Source organism: Heliconius melpomene, chromosome 17 (assembly GCF_056956725.1).
Source record: "Heliconius melpomene rosina isolate 202511_hmr_F chromosome 17, ASM5695672v1, whole genome shotgun sequence".
Classification (NCBI taxonomy): domain Eukaryota; kingdom Metazoa; phylum Arthropoda; class Insecta; order Lepidoptera; family Nymphalidae; genus Heliconius; species Heliconius melpomene.
The window spans coordinates 8,847,947-8,874,409 of NC_140405.1; the positions used below are offsets into that span (position 1 = coordinate 8,847,947).

The 26,463-nt window shown below is 31.6% G+C and overlaps 1 protein-coding gene across 1 annotated transcript; it reads left to right on the forward strand.

Annotated features, from left to right (window-relative positions):
* Positions 1 to 24,550, forward strand: LOC146530178 (uncharacterized). The gene is made up of 12 exons (XM_085200113.1): positions 1 to 1,325; positions 2,688 to 2,926; positions 3,511 to 3,734; positions 6,161 to 6,297; positions 12,040 to 12,221; positions 16,350 to 16,492; positions 17,505 to 17,673; positions 18,599 to 18,792; positions 21,876 to 21,996; positions 22,849 to 23,038; positions 23,678 to 23,820; positions 23,960 to 24,550. Exons 1-12 carry the CDS (start codon positions 146 to 148, stop codon positions 24,506 to 24,508), a joined length of 3,471 nt encoding a protein of 1,156 aa, XP_085056239.1. The 5' UTR covers positions 1 to 145; the 3' UTR covers positions 24,509 to 24,550.
* The last annotated feature ends 1,913 nt before the right edge of the window (positions 24,551 to 26,463 follow it).

Consider the following 26,463-nt stretch of genomic DNA (forward strand, 5'->3'; position numbering starts at 1 on the left):
CCCATAGCGAAGTTCACTGCCATCAATGAAGTGCCCGTAGGATTACACCGGAGTGGTGCGTGTGCGACGTAAATAGCGCCAGGGCTTGGATGAATACGTTTCAGTCGGACATATGATGGCGCCTTGAGCGTCTCGCGCGTCGGCCATGGTGTGCCACAAATGGACGCTTGCTCTAATTTTACTCACCGTTCCTCTATTAGTGATAAGCGCATTCCGCGTACGGTTACCTGGTACTGCCCATGAAGGGAAACCCGATTTACGAAGACATAAATGTGAAAATTGTGATGTGAGTGATAATGACCTCGACCCCGGTTCTTATAGTTTAAAAAAAGAAAGTGTTAAGCATTATGATGATATTAAAAAAAATCTTAAAGATAAACGACATTTAATTGAAGAAAAGTTAGGTAAGGTTAGTGTGAAAATCGATTCTGAAGAAAAAGATGATGAAGATGAAAGTGTTTTAGAAAAATCTGTATTAAAAAAACCGCAAACTAAAAGTGATTCTGTTGTAAAAAATAAAACTAAAAAACCATCCTTAGTACTAAATTTTGATGACGATGACGACGATAGTAATATCGATGACGATGACGAATATGACGAATCTAAATCCAAAGAGACTCCAAAAGTAACTGAATCGAAAAGAAAATTGGAGGTTGCTACTTCCTTCAAAGAGTCAAGTCTTTCACCAAAAGTGAAAAAACATGAACCTGATGACGATGATGCTAGTGACAAAGGTACGCAAGATATAAAAAATAAAGCACCCCCTAAAGAAATTATTAAGGAAAGTTTAAAATTAAAAGCCAAACCTTTGAAACCGACTAAACCCGACGTCGTAGGTATTGATGAGAAAGTTAGACCCAGTAAAGTTTTGAAAGATACTGAAAAAAATAAAATAAACACTGAAGATACAATTAAAGAGACTAAAGCGATAAGACCTAAAGAAAAAAGTGCGGTAAAAGAAGATATTATCGTGAAGGTTAAAAAGGCAGAAAGTAAACAAGCAGAAGATGTAAAAGAAATCGAAAAACAATCTAAAATAGTAAAAGAAAAAAAAAAACCTCCAGCTGTTGAAATTCCAAAGGAAACTAATGAAGAAGAAGAGATAAAAGAAAATGTACCTAAAATTTCAAGTAAAGATGATCGGGTCCATCACCTATCAGACACGTTGTTGCGTCGCAACGCACTCCATAGTGAATTTGAAGATTTCTATACATTTTTACCTACTTTCGCTCCAAATTTTTCTCGTATACATAACCCTGAATGTCGTAGACAAGGGCAAATTCTACTAAGACAGTTACGTGGATCTAAATTGTGGGCTTTGAATAGTAAGTACTACAATTTTTTCAATATGTCTCAATATGCTTGTGGGTTTCATTCCCATTCCGCCACTAAACACCCAATGCCTCCTGAATTCGTAGGAATGTGGGGAGCAGAGTGTTTTAACACTAGGCTCCCTCTGCCTTCCCTGCTACATGCAGGACTCAGCGTAAAGCTGAAAAAAAATAGTATGATGCCCATATTATAAAAGTAGCTAATTTATTTTATTACGATATACCTATACATACTATAAGTATGGATAAAGTATAGAAATGTGTAAAAGTTTTAAACTATAACAGATTATAACGAACTAAAAAAAACAATTATAATATTTTTAAGTTCGTCATAATAAGTTTCTTTAGAAAAAAAAACAATAGTAAACATACATTTTTATTGGACGCAAAGTTCTAGTTCTTTATATGAAATTTAATACATTACATTATTTTTAACATAAAAAAATAGTTCTTTCTAAGATAATCTACTCTTGAATTAAATACGACTGCTAGTAACTAGTAACTGTGAGGATATCCTTTTTTAGCCGACTTCTGTAAGAAAAGGAGGTTATCAATTCGACTGTATTTTTTAAAAAAATTTTTTATTATAACAATTTAGTCTTTGAGAACGTGAAATGGAAATAACAGAATTAACTACGAATTATTTAAAACCACATTGTATTGCATATCACAATATGCTTATAAACCTGTATTTAATTGTCTGTTTATCAATTTATTTTACATATATGTTCATATAATATATGTATGTATCTTATTACATTAAAAGTTTATTGGCTTAAGTAAATAATTTTATCGAATTTTGCCAGTTCCTATTAATTATACATTCAAAAAATATTTGAAATGTATTTCAATAAAATAACATGATTAAAAACTTTATAGCACTAACATTTAAATTTAATTAATTGAAGTTTATTTAAATTAAATGTATAATTACACAAAAGAAGAAATTGACCCATCTGTATTTATGGTTTTTAATAGTGCCTTATGTCTCAACAATCCTGCGGAAAGTTGGGAACAGATGTGTTTAAATGGGAACGGAGCATCTCCACACAACGCCCCCAGGTTCCCCCTGTTATGTGTGGAATACAGCGTGCCTTATTAACTATTCATAAGACCGACAATAATGATAAGCTAAAAATATTCAATATAATCTTTCTCAGTTGTTGCTAGAAAAATAAATAAAATTGTTAAGTAAAAGTCCACTTAGGTAAGATTAAAATTTTCAATACTCTATAAAAAATAAAACAAGACAATGGACACAAAGGTGCCCTTGAGAAGTCCATTTGCGTTTGTGAACGGTCGAACTGCTCCCACAGGGTTTACATAGTTGAACAAAAGTGGAATTTTTCATTACAGTGCTCGATGCAACGGCGAAGGTTCCCTCGGGGCTGTTACAAGGTAATGGTATACAGCTGGGTGACTTCGACCAGTGTCTGGGAGTCCGCGCTAGGGTACAACTGGACACTGGCAGCGTGGTCAAGGTACAAGGGAAGTATTGTTTAGCCATGATTGATGTGAAAGCAGAACAGCCCGAATTGGAAATGCCTGTACATTTGGCGCAAGCCCGAAATCTGTTTAAAAGTAGAATTGATGATGTGAGTTTTAATCCATTTTTTAATTTTTGTGTATTTTTCATATTAACGGGATAGGTGAGGGTAAAATATTGAATTTGAAATATATTTTAACTATATATTTCAAGTCAAGACTATTATATTTACATAAGTTCTCAATTTAGTGATAGCAAATATGATAACAATGTAAAGTATATTATTATGAGTTTGATATATTTTTTTATTAAAGCATTTGTTTTGCATATGATTATGATAAATAAAACCTTCTAGGTACATTTATCACATAGTATGCATATTCATTTGTCACTATCAATGAATAATATTTTAATTTCTATACTCGTTTTTAATAAAGAAATAACATGATAACAATAAAAGTTATAACAATGCGAAAACTTCACTTAGATTTTATTCCACACAAACGATATAAAAATATTTTTGAAGAATGTATAAAAAAATCTTTTAAGATGAGTTCTATCACTCAACATGCAATGTAGTAATAACACTAAATTTCCTTTTAGTAGAAAACTGCTGGAAAAAGCGTGAAGCTGCTTTCCTAATTTATTATTTAACACTACCACAGATCCTAAGCGCTCTTATAATTCGTTTAGCCAGGTCACTTTGTGCCGCGTTTCTCTACACTAAGTTGGGGCGTCTGTGTGCCGTCACCTTGTGGAGCAGAAGACGTGGAAGTTATCTTGCGAGATGCCATCAAGCATTATCAGTACAAGACTGGTATTAGTTTGAGGGTAAAAGTGGATGACACTGATTGCCATGTGAGGAAAGGGTCGAGCTGGTGGAATGAATGGTTGGAAATACCGACAATATTGACTATGTAAGATAATTTGTAGGTTTTACTATTTGTATTAAAATTAGATCTTTAGCGTCTAATAGTCGAAGCTATCGTAGCGCAATGGCACAAGTTCTGACTGTAAACGCGACGGTGGTGGGTTCGATTCCCACTCGGGGGCTTGAGTTATTTTTATTTCCTCTCTCCATTATCAAGACAACGCGCAGTTAAGTTTGAGCCATGTCTAGAAAATTATGGTGAGGATCGGAGTGTGTTAGCACTAGGCTACCTCTGCCTACCCTATTTTTACCCTTTATGTAGTTTGTCCAAATATTTAAATTAATAATGCAATATTAAAGTATATTTAAGTATATAATGCATAAAAATGAACTGTGGAATTACAATGATTACAGGTGGTTGTGGATTCAAGTTCCATAAAGCCACATATTAGAAATTTAGAAAACAAATAATTGTTTTCGTCTCTTTTTTTTTCCTCTGATAAGATCGAATTTGAATTCACTACCGACAAACATAATACTCTTAAACAAAAGACTCATTTCACTTGAAAATAGAAAAGAGTTTAAAAGTTATAGTTTTTGAGAATCGTAGAATTTAAAATTTACTTACCTTGTAATACGATAATTCGATTTCGCGTAGAAAGATTGTGGGGTTTATCGGCTTCATAAAGAAACAATGTTGGGATTTGAGGTTGTCATATAAAATTTTTAGTGCTATTGAAGTTTAATCTTATTTTATATTTGCTTAAATATTCTGTTTATACTCATTTGTTAAATAAAATAAAATTTCTGTGTTTAGGGGTATAATGTAATATGTATTGTTGTCATAGGGGGTAGTGGTTCCCTCGAGGATACCTCACCTTGTTGCTACTCCGAATAAGTAATATCACCTTAAATGTTATTTGATACTAGCTGCTGCTAGGGTAAATAGAACTTGGTTGAAATTCCAAATAAGTATAAAAACGGTAAATTTAATATCCTATCCTATATCTTATAAAACTAAGTCGCTTTTCGTGTCTGTCTGTTGTTTCTAACTCTTCTTCTTCTAAACCACCCAACGGATTTTGATGCGGTCTTCACCATTAAGTCGAGTGTTTTTCGTAGAGGGTTTATATATAGTTTATTATTTGTACATTCTTATGTAAATTAACATAAATACGATAAATGTGTATAAAGTCCTACCCGTTGAGACACTTTCGCGCATGCGCTGCTTTAATGGTAAGTACTACATGAAAAAAATGTACTGGAGTATTGTTCCTCTTAATAAGATCTACAAAAAAGTCCGCGACGGCATATTCGTATCTTTTAAGAATAACGTGTAGTGATCATATTTCTGTCTAAAAATAATAATTTCAATATATTTTTTATTGTGAGGGATATTTTTCTATAATGGTATTAATCCTTATTCTTTAAAATACTTTATTAATTTTCTACGTTACACGAAGATAAAATTTTCTTTTTACAATATTTCGAAATTGCGAATAGTTTTACAGAAAAACGCATTTAATTGTTGACACATCACGCCGTTGACACATCAGCTATATGTTACTCAAGTTTCACTTATCCCTTACTCTCAGCATATAAATAAGTACATTAGTTACGCTGGCCATTTAATTTAGACCAATACTGTCTTTTACTGTTTTTCATTTTAATAAGTACTTTAGAAGTTGTTACAATATCAAAAAAATCCTTGCTGCGAAACGGCTCGCCACTCGCCATGCGTCCGCCGCGCCCGCCTGTCTTACACGCATCGGTGGTTCAGTGGTAGAATGCTCGCCTGCCACGCGGGCGGCCCGGGTTCGATTCCCGGCCCATGCATTCTATTTAATTTTCCTCACAGGCAGCCAAGTCGTGCTTTTCTTCAGGGACAGAATACCCCCTTCAGCATTAACCACAAGGTCGAAAAAAAAAACCCAGCTGCCTCTATAGCAACGAAGATTTAGTTAGAAGCGTTTGCACGTATTGGATAATTGGAGTTGAATGTATTATTTCAGCGCGATATATTTGGTTTCACATTTTTTGTAGTAGTTATTAGTAGGTAGGTTTTTGTTTATAATTTCTTCCGTTTAAAAAAAGTCATTTAAATATATTTTAATAAGTACTTGAAAAGATGAAGTGATTTAAAATTACGGTACCTATTAAAAAATCCTTGCTGTGTAAAACAATTGGAAAATCCTTACTTGAAACTACAAAAATGCGGGTTGTATTAGGGTTTAATTAATTTTCACATTATCTTAAGTGCTTTGCAAACATACATTACATGAATAATCCAGTAGTTAAAGCGGGCGAAGCCGCAAGAGGGTCGCTAGTTTTATATATGACATAGTTTGTTTTGTTATATTACAATACGCCTCCAGAATTATTCCGAAAATGGGAAAGGGTGCTTCTTAACACAAGATTCCCTCTGCCTACCCAATTGTGTGAAAAATGTTAAAAATATTTTATATATTTCAGATCATTATATGTCATAGTGATAATATTAGTTGGGATGGCTACGCTTCAGGACTTCCTCGCTAGAAATGCCTCTGATAAAGAAAACAGTGGCGAAGAAGAAGAGAAGGATCAAAATAAACCACAGGAAATCAAGTCAGGTAAATATTGGTCATAAAATATTGGTCATTGGGGCGCCAAGACTGGCCCCAAACTTTATACTTTAGTGCATCTAAAGTGTAAAGTTTGAGGCCAGTTGTGGCGCAGGGGCACCAGCGTGTGAGTTTTACCGCGACTGGTAGTGGGTTCAATTTCCGTTGGAAGAAATAAAATATTTAATATTTTGATTTCACCGTTCTCGTAATGAGGTGAAGCACGTTCCACCACTCAACAAGCAATGTCTCCAAAATTCGGTGGAAAGTGGGGAGTGGAATATCTTAACACTAAGCTTCCTCTGTCCTGCTACATGCGGGTTACAGCACGAAGATTAAAAAAATTAGGAAAATTAATTTTAATTAATGTTTGTCAGGTATTTTCATTGGGTCATACAAAAACCAATGGCCTTCTGACTGACTAGAATATTAATTATATATGTAATAGTATATCATTATAAATTTATCATTGTGTTTTAAAAATTACCAAACACGCAACTAGTAGCTTCACGCTTTTTCCCGTCAATCAGAATACACAGAGATATCCTAATGTCACTCTGTTGTACTTTACGTACGAGATATTGCAAGTTGTAATGGCGGAAACCAACGCCGCGATATATCTAGTTATTAAAGCGACGAAATGAAAATATTTTATTAAGTGCCTACATATAAATGAAATACTGTCCCGCTGCGTCACATAGTAAACCAGCAACGGAAAATTTAATAGAGCTCCCTAATTAGGGTTCTGTACCCAAAGGGTAAAACGAGACCGTATTACTAAGACTTCGTTGTACTGCGTCTCTTCGCCGACGTTTGAATCGCGATAGATTGTCTGACAATTGAAAGTGTCATAGATTATGTATTTCCGTTATGACAAGAAATACTAAAAAAAACAGATTAACATAAATATTTAAGATACTAAACTTACTTAGGCTTAACAAACGTGATTTTTTGCCATTTTTATAGATAATAGGTACAGAACCCTGTATTCGACTCGCACTTGCCCGGTTTTTTTTCAGATGGATTTAGACAGTTTATTTTTGGTTCGTGATCTTGAACGATTCATTAATTAACACAAAGTCTGATTAAACGATCGATTTATTACTTTAGTTTCTTACAACATTATATACAAATTTGTTCTACACTTGTGAAATACATAATCATCAACATAATAATAAAAAATTCTGATCTGCATATAACGGACTGCATTGCACAAATTTTATTTAATTTTTATGCATATGCATTTTGATGTAACATTTAGTTAGACATCAAATAAATCATTAGTCATCGAGTTGAAGAGTCATTTACAAGTGAACTTTACTAAAAGTCACAACACCGTTTATATCAATTAAATACTTGCTTTAGTGGGTATAAAAATTAAAAATAATTTATTTTAAATATCCATGCAAGCGTATGACTCTTTCGTTAACCTTAACCTACATTAAATATTGAGAGTTCAATTGTAATCAAATCGATTTTGTTTCGATGACACCGGTAATTAGCACAAATTACACACGCTTACAGTTAAGCAAGGGTCACGTCGACGATTGTACGATATCAATAGACCCGACGTATTTATTAACGTGACGTTTATTTACGTGATCGGCAACAATGATTTATGACCCTGATCTTTTTAGGGATTACGTAAATGCTACGTTTGTTTATATTAAAACAGTTTATTTTATGGCTTCTCTCTTTATCTCTCTTTCGATCTGCATATTTAGCAGGGTAAGAGGAATCTAGTGTTGAGATACTCCTTTTTTTATCTTTTGTTTAGATATTGCATTGTCTGTCGAGTGGCGGACCTAAAAGCTGCGGTTTGTCGTGCTGCTAAGCCGAGGACATAAATATATTTCATACCACTAGGAATCGAATTTCCAACGTCAATATTGCGCTTTCACAGTCTGCCGCTGTGCCACAACGGCCTTTCAAATTTTTTATTGGAAAATAATAAAATATTAAAAGTAATCAAATTAACATTTCAGTATTATGAACGCTTAACCGGAGCAAGGAAATAAAAATAATTTTAATATAAGCTTATTGAGCAGGAATCAAACTCACAACCAGCTCATTTACAGTAAGACCCTCTACCACGATGACTTCATAAGTATGAAAGTATATAAAATACAAATATGATTATTTTTTCCTTTCATATTTGAGTAAAATTTTGTGAATTTTTCTATTAAAAATGTTTTAACTAGTGTGAAAATACCGCAATTTCGTGTATTGATCAATGTTAAATGCATCGAATGCATAATGAACGGTCAATTGACTAGTGTTAATAATGTGGTTTGATTGATTGACTGATTTGTACGTCCGTGGTAATAGGTTCAATCCCATTTAAGATAAATATTTACTTAATAAGTACCCCAAGTTTTTTTTTATATTTGCAATACATAATTTTTTATGTTCTATAATTATTTTTCACTTTTTAATACCTTTCTTCGTGCGTGTTTTTGAATTATTTAATTATAATTTCCGTTCACCTTTTTTGACAATTAGGAAATTAGTACGGAACCCTTGGTGGGCAAGTCCGACTCGAATTTGACCAGCTTTATTTTATTTATTTATTTTTTCATATTATTGTCATAGGTCCTTAATAAATATACTAGATTTCAAATGAATCCTACATGTTTCAAAGTCAGTCTAAATCACATTCAATGTTTCAGTAACAAACACACATAGACACATACATACAAACGACTAAAACTAATAAAAGCTTCGGCTCCACGGTGTATCCTGCACACAGCAAGCTAGCGTGGAAGCTAGCGTCTAATCTCTCTGTTCCTCATTTCCCAAAATTTTCCCCAAATTCTGGTGGAACTCAACGCCGCGCTTTGCCTTGACACCAGAGGAAAGAAATTAAGTAAATATTTAATTTCTTCAAGTAGAAATCAAACCCGCAACCAGTCGCGTTTATAGTCTCACTTATAGCCCTGCGCCACGAATGGCCTCAAAAAGGGCTAATAAAAGCTTGATAGTAAAAAAAGAGAAAATTATAACATAATTATGCAATACAGCTTAACAGTCGTTACAGCTGTTTGTTTTAACGGACTGATGAGGTATCAAATTGGATTAAGTAACGAGAGTGCAACGCGATTGCGATTTCAATTCAATTAAAATCGACACTTTTATTGTTAAAACGCAATTTAACTACGTTTTTTTTGGAAATTAAAATTCTATAGTGACTAGTAAATGTCTCCAGAATTACACGGAAATTGGGGAGTGAAGTGTCCTAACACTATGATTCCTCTGCCTATCCCGTTGTTGAAATAAAATATATATTTCTTAAGAAATTTTGTCATAAAACTACTGATCTATTAAAGTTAAGGCATAACATTTTACATTAATAAAATTGTATAGAAATGCCTCGTGTGTAACACCATTTTTATTTATACAGATATAAACATAAAGGTAAAAACACTGAGCTATTCGCAATATTGGCTCATTTTTCAACGGGATTTTGTGGTTTTGTGTAGCGAAGCCATAATATATTATCCTGGGCGGTTATTCTATTTTTCATTATTTAGCATGTCAGGTAATCGCTGTCTTTTGTCAGTATAGATTTCTGTGAACTGTTGTGATTGTTAAATATTGTATGTATTTTTTATTTTTTTTAAACATACTTTCTAAAATATTCTTGACTAACTTTTAGTTGCGGTTTTATCCCCATTGTTATATGTAAATATTTTTGAATTGGTTCAAATTTTAAAAAAAAAGTTTAATAGTAGCTACTGGTAGTTACTGAGATTATCGCGCTTAACCGAGCTACTCTAAGGTTAATAATATTAGTAAGTATAACGTTACTCTTAGCTTAATAATATTAGTAAATATAGAATTGTAGATAATTAACTTTCACATAACAATTGTTTCACTTTAATGTGAAAATTATTTTATTTGCTATAATTTAAATTCAAATACATACGAAATACTAAATATTAAAAAAAACATTAGAGTTTACTATTAAAATTTTTAACATGACTAGTAAATTCTATGATTTTTTTATCATTAAATTGTCATTGTATTGCAAAACAATTAAATAAGCTTTCGTTTCAAAACTACTAAACCAGTTTCACCAAATAATCATTATAATTCATGATATTGTCGGAAAAGGAAAGGTCAGGTCACAATCACTGTACGAAGGTTACCTTATATAGCGCATATTATAATTTTTTATTACTTTCTTAGTTATTATGAAATCCATTTCAAAATATTAATTAATTTTGCACTAAAATATGTTACATTTAATATTATGATAATATTAGTATTATCGTTTCTGTGGAAAACTAATAACACCTTTTCCTTTGATTGAAGCTAGCGAAAAACAGAATGACTAATAAAATATATTTTTTATTATATTAAAAATTCTATAATTAACATTTTCCGTAGTAGGAATTTTTAAATTGAATTCAAAAAAGAGGTACCTAGGACGTGTAGGACACTTAGTATAACACAAAATTAGTTAGTTATATTTAATACGTTCTTTTTATAGAATTTTTGATTCAAATTTCTAAAATTTATGTAGTTTTACCATAAATAATATCTTGTTTAGTATACATATAAAAAAAATCCTAAAGAGGCTTTAACGCGCTGAATGACCATCGCGAGTCAGTCCACCTACAAATAAACCTTACGTGAAACGACGCTACCTGCTACCCAATTCATAAAAATTGATTACGAATAATAAAATAGACTAGCGAGAGCGGGTAGCTTGTAAAAAATAAATAAAAAAACTGCTTTGTAAATCATTAAATGTGTAAAAATTCGTTTTTTTTTTACCAACGCAGTCGGTGTCCCGCGAAATTTGTATTTACATAAATAAATTTAGAGACCTCAAAAACCCCAGTTAGGAACTTGACTTCTTTTCTAAATCAACGAACGATATAATTTATTATGTAAATTGGGAACGTCGACAGTTTTACGTCACATCGAGTTTTACGCTCGAGTTTTCTTGATATTTTTATTTTCGTAGGCGTAGAGTTGCCTGAACTATTAGTTTCTATATTTTGATAGATTTAGGTCTAGGGTGTTATGATGGAAGAAAGCCAACCTGAAATCCTTACTGTACTGGTTTTAGGCATTACTTTTTATATTATAATGGTTATTTTTACAATTTTTTTCATGTCTTATTTAGCACAATTTTATATTTTATTTGCTACTAGCTCTTTTGAATTTCGCTTTATTAAAAATGCATAAGAACGATAAAAATCAGCTACATAAATTTCACTTCTATTGTATCTCTAAATGAAAATCTACGACCAATCGCCATTCTAGTATTTTTTTCAACGCTCTACAGCCGTCATGGGTCTAAAATAATAAGTAATAATAAAAAATATTTATAAACATGAAAATTTCCGGCTTAAATCGCACATGGGCTTAAAGCCTACAACATTTTCTTTTTTTTATTTTCTTTTTAGAGTTTCGTATCTTAAAAGAAAAAATGGGACCCCTATAAGATCACTTTGTTGTTCATCTGTCTGTCTTTCAAGAATATTTATTTCGAGATTACGTGGACGTGATAGTATGTACTTTCCGTTGACATACAAACTCTTCCTGAAATTAATACGGAACCGTTGATAGGCGAGTCTGAATCGCACTTGGCCGATTTTTCTTAAATTCGTTACACAAAGCTATAATTATATTTTACAAAACCTTAAAGTTGACGTACATAAAAACTCACTTTCATCACAGTTGATTAAATAGGTTTCCCGTTTCACAATCATTCTAAAAGTATATTTCTGTTTTTTCCAGATGGAATCATAAGTCCGTTCTCTCTATACAACACACTTAGCAAATTGGTGGCTCCAGTGAACAAAGATGAGATAGCTTGCATCCACGGAGTGCGGGCTATCGCCACGTTAGCTCTACTGGTCGCTCATAAGTTTTTGCCTGTCGCCTTAACACCGTATACAAACCGTGTTAAGCTGAGTGAGGTATGTATATAGGAATAGGAATATCGACATATTTTTTTTAAAGTCTGTATCCCAGAAGAAGAAGGAACTTGACCTATTTAATATTTTCATTTCGGCGTTAAGTTTCGGCACTCCGCACTGCTTCCAGAATTCCGCGTAAAATGTGCAACGGAGTGTATTAACACTAGGTTCCCTCTGCCTAGCTCGTTGTGAAAAATTATCTTGTTTTATATAACGGATTAACAAACACGCCACGCTCGCTATCAAACCATAATTCGAGTTGTACAGAAATGGAATGTAATCCAATTAAAAAAAAGAAAAACAGTGGTAAAAAAAGTTTGTTGAAGATATATATCTATATAAACTTTTAATTTCTTTTAAGTGGGTACTTACATACAAATTATTATATTAGTATAGAAAATATTGTGTTTTTGAAAAATTTACCAAATTCACCTTTTACGAAATACTATATGAGAAAATTTCAAACGAAATTTGTTAGAGCTTTATTGCTATATTTGCATTTTATTGGGAACACTAACGAACTACACTGTTTTATTCAAACATTCTAACCGAAATCAAAAAACATCATGTACGCTTTCACAAGCGCCAAATAGTAGAAAATAGTGTTAATTAATTCTTTTATTTAAAAAAACAAATATTATTCATATAAAACCTATTTTGATTGACTACTTCAGCTTCACGCTGTATCCCGCACAGAGTAGTAGGCAGAGGGAACCTAGTGATAAGACAATCCGTTCCCCCCTTTCCGTCGACTTCTGGAGGCATTGCGTGTTGAGTGGCGGAACTCAACGCCGCAATCGCTTCAAATGAAAATATTAAGTATTTCATTCCCGCGAAAGGATATCGAACCTAAAACCATCCTGTTTGCAGTTACACGTCAAGTCAACCATATTATGATTGACATGAAAACGTAAAACAGAATATCTTGACACTAGGTCCTTATGTCCATACGTGGGAACAGAATGAAGCTGAAAAATAAATTTAAATGAAAAATATAAACCTATAGAAACAGTATCATACAAAAAGAGATTGCTGAAGAATTTTGTTATATTTATTCAAATATTTACGTCCAAACGTTATTTACAAAGTGTTTATTAAATAAATAACAGTAATGAGTATTTACATTTTACGCCTGTACAAATATTAGTAGCAATTCGTTTCATGTTGTACATAGCTATTTTCAACCTGAAATTATATAATGTGAAAACTATTTAAGACCAGAGATGTTTGTATAGAGCTTTATGAGATAAGATTTTTTCTTAGGAGGAGGAGAAAAAAATAATTTTCTATTTTTTGTGTTAAGACTCTCTTTTTCCCTTTTTCCAATTCTGGAGGCATTGCGTGTTCACTCTTACAAAAAGGGAAAATGGGGACCAGAGTCAGGTCTTCCCTTACGTACTTCCTTTTAGGTCTTCCTGTTCTTTGCTGTTTAAAGAAATATTTAATATTAATTAAAAAAAGCTTTTATACGCATTCAATTAATGTATGATATAATATTAAATACTAATGGCATTGAGGTTTTATGTAATAATTAACGTTATAAAATTTGTATGATTTCTAATATAATTATAGTGCTCCGATTGTTGATAAAACCAATATATGAAATTGTCGATGAAATATAATATTTTGAATTTTTGCTCCAAATAATTTAATAACTAAAATACGCCTTTCTGTGTTATTTTTTTTCAGCTTCACGCTGTTACCCACATTTAGCTTAGCAGGGCAGGGACAGAGGGAACCTAGTGTTAACACACTCCGCTTCGCACTTTCCGTCGAATTCTGAAAGCGTTCATTGCGTGCTGAGTGCTTTGCCTCGTTCCCAGAGCGGAGAAATGAAAATTCTAAATATTTCTTCGAGCGGGAATAGTACCAGCATGTTTTATAAACATAGATACAGGTTTTATATACTTTAAATAACAAACAAAGTACAATAACAATAGATAACAATTTAATTTTATTAGAAGTGAAATATTGATACTATTACTAAACGAGCAAAATGTCTCAACCTGTTGAAAGAAAGTGCTTACAAATTACTTAAAATAATAAAACTTTTGAGGTTGTCATGGCGCGACGGATGTGGATTCGATATCCAATATGAATTAATTCTTTTCATTTCCTCTCTCCTAACGAGGCTGAAAGTGCGGGGTTGAGTTCCGCATTTTTTTTTATTTATTACTATCAAATATCCATAAACATATATTTTCACATTGACGAAGGCACTACAAAAAACCACGAAGGTTTGTCTCGAGTACCATAACTCGTCTAAATTTTTGATTTAAATAATATTTCTTTAATAGTTGTTTTAAGCTCCCCTCAGTAATAATAATTTTATACGCAAACATCTCCAAAATTAAGTGGTGTGAAGTCAGCTCAGTTTCGTCTGTCTACCCTTCCACATATGGGATACTACTGTGAAACTAAAGTAAAATAAAACAGAAATATTAGCATTAAATTCTTTTTTTTTATATATATCAAAGTAATAAATTTTATAGGTGATAGATTGCCGAGCAAGCACATGTTGTTTATTACTATTGGCACATTTCCAATACAGTCAACACGATTATTTGGCTTGTCTTTACGTTTGAATTGCAGATATCGTGATTGGTTTAATTTACTTAATTATCTTTTTCTGTATTCATATTTTTTTTTATATTAATATGAAAAAAAATATTTTGTATTATTATTTATTTATATGTTTTATATGAAACTTCTGTACTTTGGTAGTATGTGTGTTAGAGTATGTGAAATCTTGCAAGCTCTAGAATTGAGCTAACATTTGGTTTACGTCTTAATTTCTGATGACAGTTAAATTATGTAATCAATATTGTTTTAATCCAAAATGGCCGCCGCAACAAAATGGCGAATTATAAATATTTCTACAACCCGCTTAATATGGGTATCAAATGAGATGGCTTAATTTGTACATTATACCATGGAAAAACATCTAACAAGTTTGTTTTTAAAAAGGTTTTTTATTATATTTTATTATTGTATCAATTTAATACTTTATTATTATGTATCTTAATAGGATTATGGAAAATTTATATCTAGAAGTACATTGTATACATCGCCATGGAGCAGTATGGGATAGATAGAGACAACTTAGTGTTAAGGCACTGTTCTTTACTTTTTCGTAGATATTGTTGCGGTTAAGACTTCTTTCAATTAGTACGCAATATCTTGAAAGTACGGCTTATGGAGAATTTATATTTTTTGATTTTAGTAACAACATAATTATAACATGAATAAGATTCATTAATACATGACTGAAAGGTCATGAATATACATGAATAATAAAAGATAACTGTATATATTAGTGGTTCATAAAAAAACGCGAGGAAAGTACTTTTATATTCCTATGAATAAATTACATATTTAGGCTATTTTGTTAATTTATTTCATTGTGTTGTATGAATAAGAAAATTTTAATAACAAAAATATATTCGTAATTTCAATTTCGAGCAGATAAATTGTTGCTAATAAAATTAACTAGGCGCTTATTCATTTTCATTCAATTTTCGAGGAAATTGAACAGTGCGGAGTAAAGCTGCCTAATTTATATTGTAAATGTAGTAATAAACATTTCTAAATAGATTTCATCGTGTTTCAAAGCTCATTGGCTAATAGAGTTTCGAAAGAGAATTTCAATAAAAGGATTAGAGGAATCGTTTTCAAAAGTCTTTTGTTAAATTCTTGTTTAAAGGGTAAGAAGTTTTTTAATAATCTTGTAAGTTAACATTAAATGTGTTGGTAAACTTTATAATTAATATTTTGGAAAGGTTAGTTACTATTACTGTAATTTTATAAGAAATATTTAGATTCGTCTGGATTAGTATGCAGTATCTACGTAGAGAATCGTTTTTTACCCTCATACGATGAAGAACTTAAAGGATAACGAACGTGTATATTTATTTCTTATCATATGTTGCTGTATTTTCGATATAATATATTTATACCCATTTACTTTTTTAAATTCGTTATCTTTTAAATGAGTGCCACCCAAAAAATAAAATAACATTAAGACAACTTAATACGCAGAACAAAAGCGAATGCTTTTATTACTTAAAAATATCCATGTTAGCACCGACTCCAAAAATTCGTAATATATTCAATAAAATTTGTTTCTAGGTTGTTTCGTCAGCTTTACTATCTTGGTGTAGAGCTGGCTGGATGTTCACTGACTGCTTCTTCTTACTTAGTGGAACCTTAACATCATATCGCAAATCTTCTAACGAGACATTTCCTGCCAAGCTTGTGTCAAGATACTTCAGGTAAGAAAAAAATTAAGTGAGGAAATGAATTCATTCTTTTCACGCATAGCAGGGTAGGCAGAGGGAACCCTCTGTTAAAATACTTAGTTCCTGAATACCACGCTACGTTACGCACCAATATCCCTTTTACTATGAGACCCTTCTAATAATATAATGCTAGTCATGTGAATGTTATATATTACAGTTCTAATTAGATTCTACAAAATTAATTATGGTCGTTTTAATAAAACTGTACAATTCTTTAGCGGCTCATATTTTTTATTGCTTGAGGCACTTTTTATATATCTCTTAAGAGCCCGTCTTACATCCGTATTTATTTTTACTTGTACTCATTGAAATGAGTAACAACGTAAATAAAATCGATATATTTGGTAACGAATTGATGCTGTTTGTTTGTGTGACGCACGTCAACTAGGTAAATATTAGTCAGGTGATACCTATAGCAAATTCTATTTGGAAGTTCTATTTGCAAATTGGAAGATAAATCAATATGTAGCCTTATCTTCTAAAAATAAAAATATCTCATATCATGACGTTATCAACTATGTAGGGATCACATGTAAAATACACATGTACATAAAATGTGTATAATATGTGTATTGATAAAAAGGTTAAGAAAAAACTAAAAGAAAAGGATGTTTTCATTATAATATTTGAAATTATTACAAGTTTAGGAGATAATTAAAAAAAACTTGATGTACATTTCATATGTAAAATGTTGCTTACATATGAAACGGACCGTTCATACAAATAAATTACTTAAAAATTTAAAGGCATTGATGGTAAACGCTCAGCGATATACAACTTAACCATCTCTAGAGAGATACTGTTCTATAATGGGAGAAGATCCCATGGGGATGCAATTGAGTCCATTTTTTATCAATATTATCATTTATTTATTTTTATTTTATTTTTTTTCATTTTTTATTATCATTTTTTTATTCAAAGACTTATAAAAATTTTAAAGTGGTATTCAGGTGAATTGGGGGATTATTTATACTTCCTTTGACAGGTTAACCCCCGCACTTGCTGCTATAGTGTTTTTTTACGCGTACGTGTGGGAGAACGTATCATCTGGACCAATGTGGGGGACCCTGGTGACGAAGAACGTGGAGTTATGTCAAAAAGGATGGTGGTGGAATTTCTTATACATTCAAAATTATCTTGGATTTGAAAATATGGTGAGTGCTATAAACATTTAATCAAATTTTTAATATAAAACATTTTTTTATATTCTCACGGTACACCAAATACAGGAGAGTCGGCAGAAGGACCTAATGTTAAGACACTTGTTCCCTATGCATCGCTCAATGTTCGAGACATTGCGTGTGGCGTAACTCAACCTCACGATTTGTCTTGTAACTTGTAGAGCGAGGACATGTAATTAATTTTCCCGAGTGGAAATCAAATCTCATAGCATACATAAAAATATATATGACACATATTTTCTTGCATTATCCATATATCTAACTTGTCAAGATAGGCAGAGCGATATTCACTTTAGATGTTTAAATATAAATATTAACCCAACTAATTCACAACAATCACTTGAGGGACTTTCCAAACTTACCTCAATTTTATTTTATATTTGACATCTTATCCTTATAATTAAAGTTTCATTATAATCATATCTTTCCGAGTGGATTTTGTACCTGCAACTATGTATGTATGTGATTGTGAGCGCTAATTACGTAATAAATCAATTGAAGGCGATTAAGCTATAAAATAAATCAATCTGTATTATGTATATGTCGCGTATTATGTATTTTTATATATTTTTTAGTATTTTATGTATATATGTGTAATTATACTGCTTTATGGGTGCTAAGGGCAGCACCTTTTTATAGAATCATTCTAAAACGTAACCATCTTGGACTTTGGTAAAAAATTGGATAAAAAATAGAATTGGCCTTAAAAAGTAAATTCCTTAAGATTGTTGCATTATAGAAAAGGGGAGAGTGGAGTGATTTAAAATGGGTATAATAGAGGTCATTTCGGGCCAATATTACATTGCTTGGAGGAGCAACAAATTTTATGTAGCTGTACATAATATACGAGTTTCTTATGTAAATAATATATATAATTTAAACAATATTAATATTTCAGTGTGCACCACAAACACATCATATGGCGTTAGACTTCCAACTGACTATTATAGGAGGAATAATAGTTTGGGCGATCCAGTCGGAAATACCGTTTTCATCTCTTGTGATGCCAGCCCTACATCTGTCGTCTGCGTACTCAAGATATACTGCGTTCAGAGATCATCGCCTGACAGTGCTGGCCTATCAAGGAGTTAGGTATGTAATGTCTTTCATGTGGTATTTCTGTTTCTGTAAATTGTCAATTTCCTTTAAGATACTCGAATCGTAACTATTACGTAGATCCAGAAAAAGCTCTACTGTGCCAGAAGGATATAAAAAGATAAAGGATTGGGCACAAGCGTGTTAATGCAGCGCGATAGTTAGGGGTTCGGTCCCTACTCGGAGGAATTTAAAATGTGTGAAATATTCCCTCTTGCTTAAGACAATTTTTAGTGATTAAATTGGAACCATTAGCAATAAAAATTACAATAAAATTCCGTAACTCTGATAAAAATTGTAAGGCTGTAGTGACGTTTTTATCGAATATCTATAATATACGGTTGTATTTTTGTACAGTGACTTTAATGATTAGTTGCGACAACGTTAGCTACACGGCACTTCCATTCACTATGTATGGCAGCTAATTTATTTCGACACAGTTGGCCGGGATAGAACAAATTGATCCAAACAGACGGAACTAGTGCTACAATCTACATGTTTTGAGGGTTTTTTTAATAGATATTAACCTAGTGTTAAGATATTTCGTTCCCATTAAGACACATCCGTTCCACACTTTCCACCGAATTCTGGTTTGCCTCATCATCAGAGCGAGGAGATGAAAATGTTAGAAATGTTACAAAATTGTTATGTCAAACTTTGTCAAAATTATCACCTATAAATGTATTTATATCTGCTGCTCTACGTATTAATTCCTAAGAGATTTCCTAAGACATTCCATTTTTCTACATGAAATATTTATCATTTTAAAATATCCTCTTTAACCCTCCGCACCTGTGGTCAGCCCAGATATCTACCGCAATAGTTCGGCAGCAGATGCATTAATCAAATTGAACCCTAACTAAGCTATGCGACGAGCTTTACCGCGGTTTCCCTTAAGCGACAAGTGCTCCCGTTGGAATGCTGTTAACTGGATTAATTACCTTTTGGCGTGTAGATTGGAGGGTAGAAATCTCTATATGTTATCTATGTTGGTAGTAAGAGGAAATTATTTTTAACAAAAAAATAAACCGACTTCAACCGGATTTCATAATAAAAATCTAACTAAACTCCCATAAAACTATCCTTGAAATGTTCTTGCGTGCTTTCCAATAAAAAAGAATCATTCAAATCGGTTGGGCGTTATGTGGAGTTAGTCGTTCATTTCTCGTGTACATAAATGTTTAAAACTTATGGGATTTTCTCATGGATAATATTTTCAAAAATGGGTACCAGCTTTCAAAAAAAAAATCATCAAAATCGAATTACCTAGTCAAGAGTTCTAAGGTAACAAACAAAAGAATCACAGTCAAATTGATAACCTCTTTCTTTTACACAAATCGGTTAAAAATGAATATGAACTCTAGTACGAGTATTTAAAAAATATTTTTAATAACTTGAAGCTACTTTTGTGTAAAAACATAAAATGAAGTATAATTTAGGTCACTTTTTGATAAATATTTTCATTTTATAAAATTTCAACATTTTTTAACTTATGATTCTATAATCACTACACAAACTCTCTGTTAACTATAGAGTTAACAGAGAGCTTGACTTTTCATGCTGGTCTTTCGTTGTCTTTTTTTTATCTATTGGTTTTTTAAAAGGAAGAATGAAGTTTGTAACATTTTAGTTTATAATCGCATTGAGTTAGGAAACTCAACATTTGTTTTTAACTGTATTTTTTTGCTTTTTTTATCCGTCGAAACTATCGTTCCACAGATTCGAGTAATTCCAAGGAAATTTATGCAGGTACAGGCGTGCGTTAATGGAAATATAGAAAAATAGTGCAAGCAAAGTGCAAATATTGATTATCTCTTCCATTTACGATCCATCCATCCATCCATCAGCCTTTCAACGTTCACTGCTGGACATAGGCCTCCCCTAGTACTCGCCACTCCGAGCTCTCTCTCTCCTCTTCTATTTATGATAGTCTAAATAAAAAGAACGAATTAATAAATTTTTACAGATTCTTATTTAGGTAACAGAATGACATAGATTGGTTAAGGTACCTTTTTCTTCTTCACGTTGTTTTCTTCTTCTTAGAAATATTTCAATGAATGCAGAAAGAAAAACTTTGATAGCTTTCCTGCAATATTACAAAATGCAAATACTTCAAAAAAAAACGAGGACGCTTAACAAAATGCGAGATGTATGTTAAAATAATAAGAGAAGTAAAAAATAAAGTAAAAAATGAAGCAGAAAATGAGAGAAGTATGTCATTGTAGTCAATGTAATTGTAAAATGTTATATAGACATAAGCAATTTTTTAAATAATATCTATAAAAAAGTTTATTTAATATTTTTCTTCCTTTAAGATATAAATATTATTAAATATTATATGAGTTAAGATTTTTTAAACAACTTTAACCTTAGAGTTAAAGTATTTTTTACGGTTTATAATTTTAAAAGCGTAATAACTTAAAATGTTATTTGAATTTTAATATATTATTTTTTATCACGTTACATGTTTTTATTACTAGCAAAAAAACGGTGTTTTGGTACTTAATGGTGGTGTTTCCTTTATTCACACTATATTCCCGAACAATGTTCGAGACATTGTGTGCACTCAACGGTGCATTTTGTCTTGTTATCAGAGTGGAGAAATTAAAAAAAAAAATCATTTCTCTGAGTGAAAATCGAACCCATTATGTTTACGTAATCCAACGGTGTATCGCTGTGCCATGATGGTCTCGTGAATTTAGAACTTGTATATACAACATATTTTAGATATCCGTTAGCAGGAATCGAAAAATTTTCATGAAATAAAAAAAAAGTATTAGGTAAATAAAAAAATTAGGCCAGTCCTGGCGCAGGGGCACAAACGTTTGCCGTAAACAGGTGTTGTAGGATACATTCCCACACGGGGAAATTTTAATATTTCATAATTTAATTTCTTCCTTCTGGTGTCGAAGCAAAGCACTGCGTAGAGTTTAAGTGGAGAGCGAGGTCTTAAAACTAGGATTCCTCTGCCTACCCTACGACACGTGGAATACAGAGTGAAGCAGAAAAAAACAGAAAGTATTAAATACTTTTATAGACGCGCAATAATTCAAATTATTTTTATTTAACATTTGTTACAGTGTAAGTCAGCTATACAGAACGGGACGTCTATGCTACACTTCTGTCTTTCATCGCTGCACTCCGTACCTAGTAGGATTAAGCTTAGGTCTAGCACTAAGAACACCTTCAAGCTTGTCAAGGGTTAGTTAATATTTTACAAAACCGTCACCATACGTGGTGGCGGTGGTGGTGGTAGTTTGAGGTTTAAGTTATTTTCATCAAAGTGCGGAGTTGAATTCCGCCACTCAAGGCGCATTATCCAGAAAAATATGCGGAAAATGAGAAACGTAGTATCTCAATGCTAGGTTTTCTCTGTTTTCCCTGCTACATTTCATATACAGGATGAAGCTTAAGAACACAAGATAAAAGGGTTCATAATTTATATGAACGATTTTTTTTTTGTTTTTTAAATTTACTTGTTTTTTAAGTAATATTTTAAATGGTTTATTTTTTTCATATTTTATATGAACGTTGTTTTTTAAAGCAAGATATTTATGTTAATTTTTTTTTATTTATTTATCGATTCAATATCGACATTCCTTTCTAAAGTACCTGCAACGAGTATAATTAAATCCTTTATAAATTAGTTAAATAAAAGAATTATAAGTGACAAATAAAAAATTATAACGTAGACAAAAATAAGACTTTGTACTTACATTTTTTGTCACCATGACAAAAGCCTATGGTTTTTATGCCACGTTAAATACGCTTATGTAACGATCATTAATGTCCATTTTGTTTAAGTATCTTTAAAAAACTGTGATAATTAAAAAACCACTTATGCTACATATCAATATGTTTTTTGTGTAATAATTAATTCTCTAAAAAGTTATTAAAGTATAAACGCAACGATTATAAGTTCTATTTTCACTCGGGGCAATAAAATATTTAATAATTTCCATTAACGTGTTTTCCCGATAGGAAATCGATTATACCTAAGCATTGCATACATTGTAAATTACCTATAAAATTCTCAAAAAACATATTTTTCAGTTTCTAAGCATCATCGGCTGGTTCACTTGTATGACTCTTATGATTGTGGTGCTATGGGCAGGCGCTGATTCTGGGTACATGGACTATCGATATGACGTGACTTTTTCCACAATTTACGCTACATTGGCCCCTATAGCCACTGCACTCGTCTTCGCTTGGTTCATCTACGGTGTCCATAACGGCCATTCTGGTAAGTAAGGCAAGAAAAAATTGAATAAGAATATATTTTTTTTAAATGCTTAAAACGATTTAAATTTGTCTCTTTTAGAATCTATAGCCTACTTAGCGAATTTAAAAAAAAAATAATGAGATAAATGTAATTTTCTTAAATACAACTTATGTTCCAAAGAATAAGTATAAAGATAACATAATAATTGTATTCTGTAATATAATTTGTCAAGCATTTATTTTTTTGTGTTATTTTGTTGTTGTTATAATTTTTTAGTTCGTCTTAATATTATTAATTACTTCCTAGAGTTAATTATGTGTTTTCTCAAATATGTATTGATATAATTATTTTAAAAAAATACCACAAATGGTAACAAATGGAGAACAAAAACTACAAACTAATAACAACAAATTTTTATAATAAAGTTTAAATTCCTATAATGTTATAATTTTTCGTATTATCAACATGTAGATAGATTTAATGTAATATATCGACATATTGAAAATAAACAATCTTTTGGCTGTAGGTTCGAATCGTACACTCTATAAAGTACGGGTCCGTGGTCATTTGACCATAGATTTTTCCATTTGGAAATAAACAAGAATTGTTTATATATAATTATAGAGAAAATTATCACGATTTTTAAATATTGCATTTCAGATATCTTGTCCCGTCTGCTTAGCTGTCGTCCTCTTCTCTTCGTGAGCCGAATTTCTTACGCACTTTACCTAATTCAATTTATAGTATATCTCACAAACACTGCCACTACCAGGACTTCAAAGGAATTCACCATTATGTCAATAGTAAGATTTACTACTTTATTATGATTTTTTATTTTTATTTATTTAATTTAGTAGTTGAATAAGTATAAGTTATAAGTATAAGTTATATCTGATAAATAAAAAAAAATGAAATGAATAATATATTTTCATTATATTTCAGATAGATCTAGAAGAAATTTTTATAATACTTCTATCTTCAATAGTCGTAACAGTAACATTGGTGATCCCTTTACAGTCATTGCCCAAAATGTCGTCAATATTTAATACAGATGATAATAATAAAAATCCTGTAGAAAATTCTAAGTCTGAGCTATTTGCTAATAAAACTGAGACTGAAAAGAGAGATGAAAGTAAGTATGTTAAAGAGATCTCACAAATAAAAAGACCCCTCATAGCTCACAGGGAAGTTCTAGAAGAGATTCCAGAAGTAGAACTAGAATATGAAATGCAAAGAGAATCTCATGATAGTTTGGAAGAAATTCTGGAAGAAGATGACACATTGGAGGAAGAACAAGACAGACTAGATGAAGAAGATTTAGAAATTATTGAAGAAGAACAAGGGGAAGAAAATCAAGAAGAAGATTTTTGGGCTGACAGAGAAGACTTTATACCGAGAAGTTCATTTTCAAATAATCAAAACATTGATGAATGGGAATGGACTGCAAATGGCAATGAAACGGGAAGTCAACACCATCGATACCGCAGATAATGACTGTAATATTTGAATAAATGATTACTGAAATAATAATTTGTTTTATTTTATTATTATCTATTTTCTATAATTAACTAGGTATTATTGAGGTCAGCCGTGGCGCAGAGTGCGCCTAGAAAAATACAGAGAAGAGTACGGAACGGAACGGAAATTTCTTAATAGAAAGAAAGTCTCTTAAGGCTAGGCTGCCAGGCTTCCTCTGCCTATCCTATCCTATCCTATATGCGGGACCAACGTCAAGCTAAAAAAACAAACAAAACAGATATTATTATTAATGAAATACCAATGAACTTGGTAACTATACCATATAAAAATATAAAAAAAAACCTTAGAAAGTTACTTTATCTAGATTTTGCATTTAATGAAAACTCTCGTGGTAAAGAATTTACCATACTAAGACTTTCTTCATTCTAAAGGGCACATCCTTTTAGACCAGGAAACATTTTACATCGTTGTATTGTAAACAAAATGTCAGCAGAATGTGAAAAGAAAAAGTTCTTGCGTAAAGTTCACCGTAATTACTTGGAGGATTTTGATTTTTATCTTATATATCTTATATTTTTTATATAAATAATAAATATCAACTTAATTTAAAATATTATCTTTAGTGAATTGACTTACACAGCGTTGTTCTTCTTCTCTTTATTGTTATAATATGGGACCCGAACGCGGCTACGCCCGCTTGAACTATACGAATATTTATTAAATATATTTATGAAATTATTTTCAGTTTTCAATAGAGAGATGCGTTAAGCAAGCTCATTTTGGGTGACGTTTTCCAACAACAAACTTTGCAAGTCTTCTTTGTTTAGCAACGGTAGCATAGCGACGGTTGTTATTAATATGGCGGAATAAATTGAATGTATAATATTTATTAAAATATAAGTATTTTAATATATTGGTATCAAAATATTACAAATATGAAAAAAAAAGTATCCTATGTTCATCCCGAGACCCTCAAGTATCTCTATATGAGTATTTTATCACAATTAAATTAGCGGTTTGGCCCTGATTGCGTAAAAGACAGACAGACAGGCAGAGTTACTTTCGAATTTATAATATAGGTATGGATTAGCTTAATTTACTCTTATATAAAATTACGGATTCTACTTATATATATATAGAATGTCTACAAGAATATTTTATCAAACCAGTGCATTTCCTGTACGGTTGTACTGCACACGTATTGTTTATGAATGAAGCAGGGTGACACAGACTACAGATATTCACTTTGTGCCTCAGCCGTCCTTGAGATCTCGCGCTTTCTGACATTTATTAACTTTATGATATAGTGTATTTTATATAGCAAATACATAATTTACATTATTATTTTATAAGAAGAGACGCCAGTCCTGACGCAGGAACACGGGGCGTGTAAACGTGACAGGCTGTGGGTTCGATTCCCACTTGAGGAATTGTAAAATATAATATTTTCATTTCTTTGCTCTGGTAACAAGGCAAAGTGCGGTGTTGAGTGGCACCATTCAATAAGCATTGCCTTTAGAATTCGGCGGAAAGAGGCAAACGAGTGTCTTAAGGGGAACGGAGTATATTAACACTGGGTTCCCAGGTTAAATATATCTTTATATATAATCTACTTGAACTGGACCTTGACGTTTAAATCAACTGGCTTCAACCTAAGTATCTAGATTTCCAAAGCACATTTCCACGAAGCCTTCGAGCCGCATTCAGGAAGTGCCGAATAAATTGCAACATTTATAGATTCCACTCTACTTATAACACATTTAAAATCAGAAGAATTAAGATCTACAAGTAAAAGTGACTTATAATAAGTTGTCTGTTCCACAATAGAAGTTAAAAATTCTCCTTATCCAAAAATTTCGAATTAACTCTTATATACCCAAAAAATAATAATTTATTCACCATCTGCTATCGTAAAATCATTATAGTTAATTAATATAAATTCGTATCCGTTATATTATACGTATTCA